Here is a 12,735-nt window from a genome sequence, read left to right as displayed (position 1 = left end):
AGACGAAAACTACTCAACTTTGACGAATCGTAGCAAAACTACCGTTTACAACACATTTACCTCCTGTAATCAATTGAGAAAAATAACTATTAAAGAAAAGATGCGTAAAAATTATTGACATTGAAGACATAAATACTTGCATTTTATTCTACATTATGAATCGTTTCGTTTCGCGCAAACCTTGATAATGGCCGTGTTGTCACTACCGTATTAACAGCTAAACTCTGGTATTTTCGATTAGGAAAAAGGCTCTTATGTAGCGTTTTGGATGTTTTGACAAATTTACATAATTATACGGTATGTATGAAAAATATTGCTGTCATCTTCAAGCAATAACAGTAACAAAATCGGACACGGTGCATTGCTTTTCATTTTCGGTAATTAAAGTTGATTAAAGAACACAAAAAGAGCTATTATCACGATTGTCTAAATACATGCATGACTATTGATGTTTTTCACAAGTCGACCAGTCAGCGAGTGGATCTGCGCCAATTAGCCCGACTTCGAATAATAATTAAAATAGGAGGTATTCGGATAATGCATTTCGAATAATACGCTCATATTTATATTGATTTATATAGAGATAAAAACGGGACCGCCGATCTACTTGAGATAATGCCGGGTATTCGAATAAAGGGTTGTCGAATAACCAGGGTCGGACTGTATTACTCATGATTATTGTACGTAAATTTGAATAAAATGTTGCAGAACAAAATATTCCCCTACTATTTTCACTTGGTTTATTGATTTTTTGGGGCAAGTTTCTCTCAATGTAAATAAATATATGTAAGTAATTTTCTTTCTTTTCTAGGAACTTTGCATTTATTCTGTTCATGATATAAACAAAACTTTTGCAATCATAACACATCAAAGATATAGCTTTATACACTTTAACCAAAATATGAACACACTATATCGTTAATGATTTACACATAAAAAAGTATTAACACTTACAAGGCTTCATCATTAAGCTGTTCTTTGGTCATCTCCATGGGATGGTTATATGCCACTATACTGTAGTCAGCTGGGTTTGTCCCCTTTGGTAAGTTACTCCTCAATATCAGGTTATTCATCACGTTTATATAGGATACAGATGCAGCCCAGCCACGATTGTTGAACCATACCTTAAAATAGTGAAGATTAAATTACAAATTTAATATTCATTAAGCTCTCTTAAATTGTTAAACTTACCCAAATAATAACGTCCATTCAGCAAATGACTATGATTATTTACTTCAAACGACTCTTGCCAAAAGATGTTCTTTGTTTGTCTGCTTTTTGCTACCAATCTTGCAATATTTTTGGTCATATCTTGGCAATTGATCTGCCTAAACCATTTTCCTGAATAACTTATAAGAAATTGCCAATTTCTCCACAAGTGACAAACTACTAGTTTCATATAAATCAGCGGATCAGAGGAACAGATCAGCGACCTTGATTACAAATCCTATGCTATCCCTATTGAGCTAAACAGGGTGGACTGATGCAATCTGAAGACAGCTTACTAGGTGTATTCTGGCTTACAGTAAGCAAACATGATTACTTGTCTGCCTTTCAACCTAGGTATCCTGCATACTAACCCTACTGTAGTCAATACCATGTTTCTTCATAAGACACCAATACTGGTTATTTAATTGAAGCAGGTTCAAGATTGGTTTAAGTAAGTTTAAAACTTTTGTCACAATCAAACTAAAACAAACACAAGCTGTCAGTAATACACCATGCTTATTCTCAATGCTTAATAGTAAAACAAAAGCCAGTTAATGTCAAATGTTTTCGGAGTTCAAAATGGACCATAATTCCATCAAAATCTGTTAAATGTTGTGGGCCTTGGACAGTGACCTTCATTGTGCTCTTCAGTAATTCTTCAGTAAGTGTGTGAAGTTTCAACGCATTCCCTTAAGCATTTATGAAGATTCCAACTTGCACTTAAAATCTTAACCAAAATGTGATGCCTTGCCTGGGTGAGTAAAACAACTCTCCCTATTCTTTAAACAGTCAGACTAAAAATACTAACCTTTGCCACGTCTTTCACTGCCAGTGATGGGAGCACCTCTGTCAGATCATACCAGAATTCTCTGTCACCTAGTGATACAGTGGTACCATTGTTAGCAGCTGTTAATATTCTCTCTAGGTACCCTTGTACCTGTGTAATGTTAGCAGTGAATGATGCATAGTCTCGTTCACCAAATGATAGCCCGCCATATCTAAAAGAGAAACAATTATGTCCGCAAACATTTTTCCTTATCAGTGCATATTCATTAACAAGCAAAATTTCTCTAATGGAATTTTATTAATTCCATTTTAGCTAAGTACCAATTGAAGTTATAAGTCAGAGATACATGTATGAAGACTTCTTTTTTTATTTGGCAGCTTGCCAAACAGGAATGCCTTAACATAAAGCTATGAGAATTTAATCTACATGTATTTCTTTTCAATATGATTTTTTAACCAGCTTTTTTTTTTATTTTACTTTTTTTCATTCATTTTTTCCAGTTTAAAATGAGTGTCACAGTCATACATCAATTTCTCAGCCTTGATGGTGGAGCCTTGATTGGTGAAGTTTGATGGTGGAATTTGATGATGGGTGAAGTTTGATGGTGAGTGGAGTTTGATGGTGGGTGGAGTTTGATGGTGGGTGGAGTTTGATGGGAGTTCGAAGGTGGGTGGAGTTTGATGGTGGGTGAGTTTGATGGTGGGTGGAGTTTGATGGTGGGTGGAGTTTGATGGTGGGTGGAGTTCGATGGTGGAGCCTTGATTGTTGGAAAGGTTGATTACAAAGGCAGATTGAGAGAAAGCTCAATGCTGAATTACATACATCAATACTAAATGGTTTTCAGTTTACAGAATGCTCAAAAATACTATAAATTTACCTTCTTCTTTTGAACTCTTTCTGAGTTTTCAGCAGATAATCGCTAATTTGTCTTCCAGTGAGGTTATACAGATAGTCGGTTGTTGAGAGGAGCATCTTGGGTGGGGTTGGACCGGCAGCGTTGTCCGGACACACCTGCCACCCACTGCTACAATCACAGTTTATAGTCTTATTCCAAACTTTTTGACGGCGGAATGACTGTTGCCTAACTGGTTTACAAGAATATCCACTGAAACAATCGAAATAATAAAATTTAAACACCGCTCTCCAAAGAAGATTCTCATAACACTTTCAGGTTAATTTAGATATATACATGCAAATATTTTTTTTCCATTTTCATATTTTGGGCCAGAAAATTTATAAATAAAGCCCAATCTCAAGTGTTTGCTAAATTTGATTTGTTTTTAACAAGTCCTGCTATAAACTTGAAACTGAGTATTATGTTTCAAAGGGTTTGAATATCAAAATTCCAAAAATATAAACTGAAAAGGTTTTGACTAGACAGCAATAATATCGCAGGCTGGCCTGGCTCTTTACTGGTGTCATAAGCAAGGAAGACTTCCTCAATGTAGCATATAAAACATATTTCAAAGCACAATATAATACAAATTATTTTAATTTAATTTAAGAATTCTACATTCCTGCATTGATCTTTGAACAATACTTTCAAAGGTTTATAAAATGTTCTAACAGGACCCGCATTTTTCTTTCATTTGTCTTAAAATGTAAAACTATATAATAAAAGGAAAATTATGAATTATTTTAACACAACCCGCTTTTTTTTCCCTTTAAAACTTTAGAAAAAAACCCCGAAAGGGGTGTGTTATTATGCAAAAAAATTTCACTTTTGACGTTCTTTTTTTAAAACATGAAAACCAAAAATCATTATATACTTTATGCCCGTTACCCAACAAGAGGGCCATGAGGGGCCTTTGGGGTCCCCTCACCTGTATATAGGCCCCCCCCAAACGGGGGCCAAATTTAAAACCCCAGGGTTTTTTAATTTGAAAAAATTTGGGAAGGACACCCAAAAGAAAAATTTTTCATGAAATTGTTATTTGGGTTTTTAAAAAATTTTTAAACAACACATAAATAAAAAACAATAAAACCCCCTGCCCTTTTACACCCTCCCCCCGGCAGGGCCAATTTTAACCCAAGGGCTTTTATTTGAGCAAACTTGGTAGACACCAATAAGAAGATGTTTCATGCTAAACATCTAAGCTCTAGCTCATTGGGTTTTTTGAAAGAAGCTTTTTTAAGTTTTTACTATACACATAAGGAAAATCAATGACCCCCCGTGGCGGGGCCAATTTTGAACAAACTTTTTAGACACACTAGAAGATGTTTCATGCTTAATATCTAAACTCTAGCTATTTGGAGTTTTTTCAAAGAAAATTTTTTAAGTTTTTGCTATACACATAATTATATGAAAAATCAATGACCCCAGGGCGGGCCAATTTTGACCCCACGGCTTTTATTTGAACAAACTTGGTAGACACCCATTAGAACATGTTTCATGCTAAATATCTTAGCTCTAGCTCTTTGAGTTCTTTAAAAGAAGATTTTTTAAGTTTTTTCTTTCGGTTGCCATGGCAACCAGAGTTCTGCATGCTAACAAATCAGGAGCAATTTAGCCTAATATCAGGTATGGCAGCATTTATTTGTAAATGTTGTCTTAGAATAGAAATAATATATCCAAAATTGGTGTTTTTTTCCCCCTTGATAAAATCACTGTTTGTCATTCAGATGCGCATCATTTTATCACTAGTGCTGCGCTCTCGTTATATAATCCACGCATCCAAACTCCTAACAGTGATTTTATTGAGTGATAAAATCACAGTTTTGGATATATTATTTCTTAATTTCATTTTTGAAACACTTAAGTTAAGCAGCCAACATAATTAAGCTTAGGCAGCAATCATGTTCAGACCGCAAGCATTTTCTGATGGTATGGAAAACACACTAGCACTATACTGATAAGCTTTTATATATATATATATATATATTGAACTTACTCAATAGAATATTTATTCAGTTCAATTCAATTCAAATATCTTAATCCACCCAGGTATTAATAAAATACATAAAAATAATATTTTACAATATATATGTTCCGGTTGTAAAGTCCTGTAAAGATAATGCAGTATTGATAGTCATTTAGTTATTATTAAACAGAAATAAAAAAATATATATTTTTAATGTTTTAAAGAAAGAAATGGTGGTTCAAGTGAGGAAATATTGGCACCTTATATAACATAAATACTGGGCAGTACACAATGCCTTATTGCACCCTGTAGTAATTTTTTTACTACAACAGGGTTGTTTTGTTTTTTTTGTGTGTGAATGAATGCCTCATGCAAATTGTTCTTCTCGCGCAAATTCCTGGTTTAGAAAAACAATTTTAAGCTGGGTTCAAAAACAATAAAATATAAAAATTTTTTTCGCAATTTTTTTTTTCCACTTTTTTGCAATTGGAAATTAAATTTTTTAAAACCAAAAATTTCCAAAAAATTTTTTTTCGCAAAACGCAAAAATTAGGTTTTTTTGTCTTTCCCCAAAAAAGTAAATGTTTTTTTAATTTTTCCTGTAACCCCCCTTTTTAAAAATTTTTAATTTTTAAATTTTAAAAAATTTTCCTTTTATACGGGAAAATTTTCAAATTTTTAAATTATAAAATTTTTGAATTCCCTTTCCCCCCAAGATTTGGATTTGGGGCAAGGGATTTAGGGGAGGTTTAAGTAACCACACATCTGCTCTACCACTAGATTTTTTTATAGTTTTTTTTATGTTTTTAGCCCCTTTTAAAAACCCTTTTTTGGTTTTTAACCCAATTTTTTGGAAAAAATTTTTTGAGAAAAACTTTTAGACTTTTTCCCCGTAACTAACCTATTCCAGAACAAAATCATCCTATTTTTAATCATAATTGATATCGGATTACCCCGTCTGCCGAATAAACCCTATACTTAGGTGTTGATTTACAAGGGACTGTTTTTTGGAAAAAACCCGAATTTTTTAACAAAAAATTTTAAAAAAATTTTCCCATCCATTCTTGAAATTTAAAAATTTTTTTGGGAAAAATTAAAAAAAACAAATTAAAATTTTAATTTTTTTCTTTATTAAAAAAGGGGGTTTTTTCCTTTTTTTCCCTTTTCTTATAAATTTAAAAAAACTTACTAAAAATTTTTTATTAAAACCTTATTTTTAAAATTTATTGCCTTTCTAAATTAGAATAAATTTTTTTAAAACAACCCTTTTTTTGTTTTTTAATAAAAATTCCAAATTTGAAAATTTAATTTTAAAAAAATTATTTTTAAAAAAATTTTTAAATTTGGGAAAATTACTCAATGGATAATTTAAAAAAAATTTTTCCAAATTAGGTAATTTATTGAAAAAACCCTTTCCCCCAATGAAAATTTTTTTTGGAAAATTTCAAGTATTTTTGAAAACAATTTTAAAAAGAAAAAAATTAAAAACTTAACTTAAATTTAGGGAAAATTTTTTTTGAAAAAAAACCCAAAAGAAAATTTTTAAAAATTTTTTTCTTTAATTTTTTTTTTTTTTTAAAAAATTTTTAAAAAAAGAAAATTTATTAAAACACGGTTTCCCCCCAAAACCCCCTTTTTCTGTAAACTTTATTTTTAGAAATAATTTTTTTAATGTTTCCCCCAATTAAAATAAAAAAAAAAAAATTCCAAAAATTCGTTTAAAATTTTTTGGAAAAATTTTCTTTTTTAAAATTTTTTGTTTTCCCAATTTAAGAAAATTTTCCCTTTTTTAAAAATTATTAAAAAATTTCCACATGTTTAAGTGAAAAACCCCTTTTCTAAAATTTTAGGGAAAATTTTTTTTCCAACCCCCCTTGGGTTGGTTCCTCCCTTTTCAAAAAATTAAGGTTTTAAATTGGTTTAAAAAATTTTTCCTAGAGTAGTAAAAAAAAAGGGGGAAAATTTTAAAACTTGGTGATCTTTCCCCTTTTCTAAATTAATTTAAATTTTTTCAACCCCAATTTAAAAAAATCTCCTTTTTTAAAAATTTGGTTATAAAAATTTTTTACATGATTAAGTGAAAATTTCCCCCAAATTTAAGTTTAAAAATTTTTCCCCAAAATTCCTTTTTAACCCCAACAAATTTTCATCCAAGGAAACAAAAAAGACCTTTTAAGAACCCAAAAAATTTCATTATTTTATTAAAAACAAAAATATAATTTATTAAAATTTAAAACAAGGGGGAAAAATCCTTCCTTTTTCCCCTACCAGAAGGGGTTGTTCATTTCCCTGTAAAAGAAAAAATCCTTCATTTCCTTTAAAAGTTAAGTTGAGTTAAAATTTGGGAGCTTTCCCAAGGGCTACCAACACCAATTAAAAACCTTTTTAACATTGTGGGGGAAAAACTTTTTAAATTTTCCCCAAATTTTTTTAAAATTGGTTTTTTCCCAAAAAAATTTCTCCCCCAAAAATTTCCCCCCTTTTTAAATTTCCATATTTTATTCAAAAAAACCCTATTTTTTAGGAAAGGAAAAAAAATGACAGAATCCCCTGAAAAAAAATTTTAATGGGTAAAACCAATTACCAAAAAAATTTTAAAAACTTTCTTAAAAATTAACAAAAAACCTTTCAATTTGAATTTTTTTAAAAAAACTAGTTTTTAAAAAATTTTTTGGAAAGGAAAAAAAATGACATGAAATTTTAAAAATTGAATTTTAGGTAAATAGTTGAAAAAAAAATCAAAAATAAAAAAACAAAAAATATCAATATTTTTCGTAAACAATATAAGCTTAAAAGTATCAATATAAATATATCATAAAATAGTACTACCATAACATTGTTTGTCTCTAATCAAAAGGTTTGGACATACAAATGATTTGTTTGTTTGTTTCATTTTACGCCTTTTTCCAACAGTATTTCAGTCACATAGGCCGGTAGCTTCTTATCCATCGTTCCTGGAGAGTTACACCAGTACTAGACTACCTTCCTCCGCGCTGAACTACCAAAGCATCTCCCGGGGATCGAACCCACGCCAGAGAGGTTACTGGATAAGAAGTCATCGACTCTAACCCCTCGACCATGAACAAGGTTAATCTTGCATTGCTAGTTGTTAAGATTAAATGTCCTATTGTTATTGCAGGTTTTCTGTTGGGTTTGAAATAGTCACATTACTACATGTATTAAGTCATATGACAGACAAGAGCAGGCACATGATAAAGAGCCACCAAAGCGGTGGCATAGCCGAGTGGTTAACACATTGCACCAGTTACCTAAGGATCGCTCTCCGTGTTGGTTCAAACCCTGTCAGAGGCAACCAGTGTTGTTTCCTTGAAAAAGAAACTTTACACTCATAGCTCAGTACTGGTTGGTTCCAGGAACGGATTCAAGAGTTTGTCTTACTCTATAAGCTTTAAGCTTCTTACTAATTGAACTTAAATAAATTCTGTATAACCAAAAGAACCACCAATCTTCTACAGAATAGTTGGAATCAACAGAGGTAAGTGATTCTACAGTAATTTGAGCCACGTCATGACAAAACCAACATAATGGGTTTGCGACCAGCATGGATCCAGACCAGCCTATGTACAGTCTGATCAGGATCCATGCTGTTCGCTTACCAACTCTATCACAAGTAGATAAACTGATAGCGAACAGCATGGATCCTGATCAGACTGTGTGGATGTGCAGGCTAGTCTGGATCCATGCTGGTCGCAAACCCATTATGTTGGTTTTGTCGTGACGCGGCTCATTTGTATAATGTAATCTCCAAGACTATTTCCAGCAACAGGGGATTGGTAGTCGTAACCTTTTGGGAGGACAAATTTTGTCACAATTACTATCCTTGGGAAACAAGAATAAAGGCAATAAGGCACTATCTTTGAATTCAAATGAAAATTAGTAAAAAAAAACAAAAAAAAAACTTGTCTCAAAAACTCAAGGAAATGCAGTTTAAGTTTTAATCAATTTTTTTATACTGAAGGGGAATTTTCCAAAATATTTGTGGGAGAAAATAAAATATTTTTTGACAAGGAGCAATGGTAATACTCACCTATAGAACATGTGGAGATGAGGGTCTCCTCTAACAGGTTTGTAGTGCCAGGGATGTAACTCTAACGGAGGCTCCTCGGAGAACGGAGGTGAAATTAGAGAAAACGTCATTGCCAGCAAAATAAATACCACCGGTAGCACAATCTGAAAAAAGTTTGTTAATAACATCATTAAAATATAATATGAAACATTACCAGCACATTATTTAACTGCATTTATCACACACTAATGCCGCTTTAGGGACTGTAAAATAGGTATTGCATGGCCATGCATATTTTGATGTGACCTCATTAGCGTTATACAAACATATAATAGTGTAATCATGTGCTAAATGTTTGTTTTACACTATAGGCATGTCAATGAAAAATGATTTTTTTTTCACTTTTAACTGTCTTTATTTTTGGGTATGTGATAAATTGAATATTATATATTTGTATAGATTCAATACTGATTTATTGATATTTTTTTGAATAAAATAATATTATGCTAGCAGATATATATTATTTTTTATAAATTTGTGTTAAATCTTCATTTCATTCTTTTTACAGATAATTATCTAATTCATATTATCTTAGTCTTATGATGGTTGCAAAATTGGTGTTACTCATGACAGAACTCTAAACACTTTTATAAGCATATAAACATGTTGAATTCTTACTATTTTTTTAATATTTTTTTTTTCGATTGAGTCACACTCACACTGTAAAGGTCATAAGAAATGCTCTTCGTGACAAAACCTCGAAATTTCATGTCCACAACATTAAGTGAATTCACAGTAGCTTTCCCATATGAAAGAATTCAAAATCCCTAGCAGGATTCAAACAAGCCACTGTTACATGTTAGGGCTTACATTATACAGAGTTAGGAACTCGGACATAAAGATCTGAACTCGACAGTCCTAAAATGAATGCAAACTACATTGTATTTTGACTTTTGATCAGCATGAGATAAAAAGCTGAATGTAAAATAATTACCTCAGTTACAAAACCTTTCTTGCTCCTGCGGACATGGTGAAACCTCTTGAAAAATATGGCAAAAAACTGGCGCATCGTCAGTTTCCAACCTGTGACCTTCTGGTGCAGGTTGTGGCTAAATCCATTCTCTCCGTAGTCGCTAATTGGGCCAGATACCACAGAATCTGTAACCAAACATTTTTCACAATATTTTTTATACTTTTCAGACAATGATTTTCTTCATTTCTAAACGTAATTGTTTTATGTGTATAGTTTATACTTTAGTTTTCTCTGTTAATTAAAAAAAAAGATCTTTTGTCTTTTATCTATTTTTAAAACATCAGAAACAAAAAAAAACCCTGTCTATTTAATCACCCTTTTTACATGTTATTTCTATACTAATAATTACTATTTTAAACAAAAATGTCCATTTTGACCTGTGACCTCTTAATACATAGTAACATTTTTTTCCCAAAAAAACATTTCTTCACTATAACTATAACAATTAATTTCAATCACTAACAAGAAAAATATCAATTTTTTTTCATCATTCTTAAATCTATCAAAACATAGGACTGATGGGTCTGTCTAAGGAAATCAGCATAGCTGAAATCAAAACCACTAAATATATAGATTAAAATCAAATGCAGATTTTTGTTACTAGTTAAAATGGTTACTGATTTTTCTATAGTGGCAACAGTTTGTAAAACTGTTTGTAAAACTGTGAAATTTGAAACACAAGCAGGTTTCAGACGTAACTGTAGAACGAAAGTTTACAGACATTAAATAAATACTGGCAAAGAGCTGTGTACTGGTTTGTCTATGTACTTGTAGTAAAACAGAAGTCATGCATGCATTTTCTCAGTTAATTTTATAATTTTAAAAAAAATCAAAACTATAGTTATGACTCAGATACATTTTCATTCATCTTTTTTACATTTCTTTTTTACCTATTCCCTTTTTTTATTATTATTTCCTTTTTAAAGTTTCATTTTCAGTTATAGTTTTTATACTAAAACAATAAAGGTCATATGGGAAAAACTCCAGCTTTACAGGTGGAGGACAACCTCAGGTGCCCTTCCATGCCTTATTTCAGAAAAAAAAGGTGTGCACCTCAGTAAGAACCACTGAACTTCTGTAAACCAGCTAGACAGCTTCCTAACAAGGTAGAATTTAGTCACTCAGTGATTGGCAGATTTTATTTTTCCTCAGACAACCTCAGTTATTCTTATATCAAATCTTGCAAGATAATATAACCAGTGTTCTAACATGCAAACAGTGGAAAATAAATGAAACTTAAAATAAAATCTATATTCAGACAAAAAATACAAAAATACAAAGTCTCTCGAGCAAAGAAAATAAAATAACAGCGCTTATGCAGTTGAAAAAAAAAGACGAGTCACTATGCTTATCAAAGTTATGCTGCTGAAAAAAATTATACAGGGACTTCATGCTTGAATGATTTTTGAACATAAGATTGCTTGATAAAAGATAGCAAGATACAGTTCAGGTTTGCTTATACAAATGTACATGTATACAAAAAAATACTTCAATACCTCTTACTATCAACCGCCTCAGAACTGACATTTAAGAAATTATAAAAATTCTCTCCATGAAATTTATCACATTTATGCTCACGGTTTCTTAATATTTCTTCAAATGATTTGTCTGAATGGCTTAAAATATAATTTTCATTTCTAATGAGTATGTCTGAATGGCTTAAACTACTATTCCTATATTGGAAATTATTCTATACACATAAAGACATAAATATTCATTGATAGAAATTTCTCTTTCAAGATTACAAATTTGACCAAGATAATTTCTTTGATCATGTACATATCAAGATTATAAACTAAATGTCTCTTTCAAATGTACATTTTAGCTCTGGTGGCTTTGTTTCATGAATAAAATAGGTGCTCAACTCATATAACACAACAAATTTGGCCCAAAGTAAACCACATGTAAAGTCAATTATGTTGTTTGACAGTAGTACCATAAAATTCAAATAACAAGACCTTTTATCATTTCAAAACTTGTATTTTGTTAATCAAAAGCTTGGATTTTTAGTTTCTTTACTTGTGTTTACCAATTCTTTTAACAGTTGATCAATCAGATATCAGAGAACATAAGCATTTGAAGGCCAATGTCTACATCCAATAGTATTTTAAGCTACTTTCTACATCCGAAAAATACATTAAAATTAATTTCTGTATCCAAAGACACTTTAGGCCAATGTTTATATAAACTTACATCTATGGCTCATGTTGGTAGAGGGCAATTAGATTTAAAGGCCAATGTCTCCATCAAATGAAATTTTAAGCCAACTATATACAAGGGCTTTTTAAATGAGACTACTTTTTAAGGCCAATGTCTATATGAATCTACTTTCTAAGGCCAATGTCTATATACAAGGGATTTTTAAGGCCAATGTGAATATGACAGTACTTTTTAAGGCCAATGTCTATATGAATCTACTTTCTGAGGCCAATGTCTATATACAAGGGATTTTTAAGGCCAATGTGTACATGACAGTACTTTTTAAAGCTGCAAGCCTCCAGATCAGCCAAAATATTTCAAAAAAATCAATATTGAGCAAAATGTTCTAAAATTTTAAGAAAGGTAAAAACATTCAAGATCCAATTTATATTTTTCATGTCATGTGCAGTTTATGACTAATTTTGAAGTATTTTACTTACCATATTTTCTACTGCGTTACTAACACAGTAAAGGCTATTTTTGCATATGTTGAAGACTTTTTTGTACTTTTCTTGGATTGTAAGTGCTGATTGCAATATGTAAATTATTTTATTTGTTTACCTCACAATATTTTACTTTTTAAATACATTTCCAAAATTTTCATGAAAATTAACATGAA

General features: G+C 31.1%; 1 protein-coding gene across 1 annotated transcript in view; it reads right to left on the bottom strand.

Moving 5' to 3' along the window:
• Positions 1 to 12,735, bottom strand: part of LOC132720177 (phospholipid-transporting ATPase ABCA1-like) — a gene marked incomplete at its 5' end in the record, with an annotated part of 51,456 nt that overhangs the window by 13,513 nt on the left and 25,208 nt on the right. The window contains 6 exon segments of the mRNA XM_060704219.1: positions 955 to 1,124; positions 2,018 to 2,207; positions 2,874 to 3,160; positions 8,257 to 8,299; positions 8,906 to 9,048; positions 9,879 to 10,042. Of these exon segments, the coding sequence (XP_060560202.1) occupies positions 955 to 1,124; positions 2,018 to 2,207; positions 2,874 to 3,160; positions 8,257 to 8,299; positions 8,906 to 9,048; positions 9,879 to 10,042 (997 nt within the window).

This window comes from Ruditapes philippinarum, unplaced genomic scaffold (assembly GCF_026571515.1).
Source record: "Ruditapes philippinarum isolate M1 unplaced genomic scaffold, ASM2657151v2 ctg9694_1_1_1_1, whole genome shotgun sequence".
NCBI classification, from domain to species: Eukaryota; Metazoa; Mollusca; class Bivalvia; order Venerida; family Veneridae; genus Ruditapes; species Ruditapes philippinarum.
The sequence above is the reverse complement of the archived record's forward strand: the minus strand, read 5'-3'. Positions and strand labels throughout refer to the sequence as shown.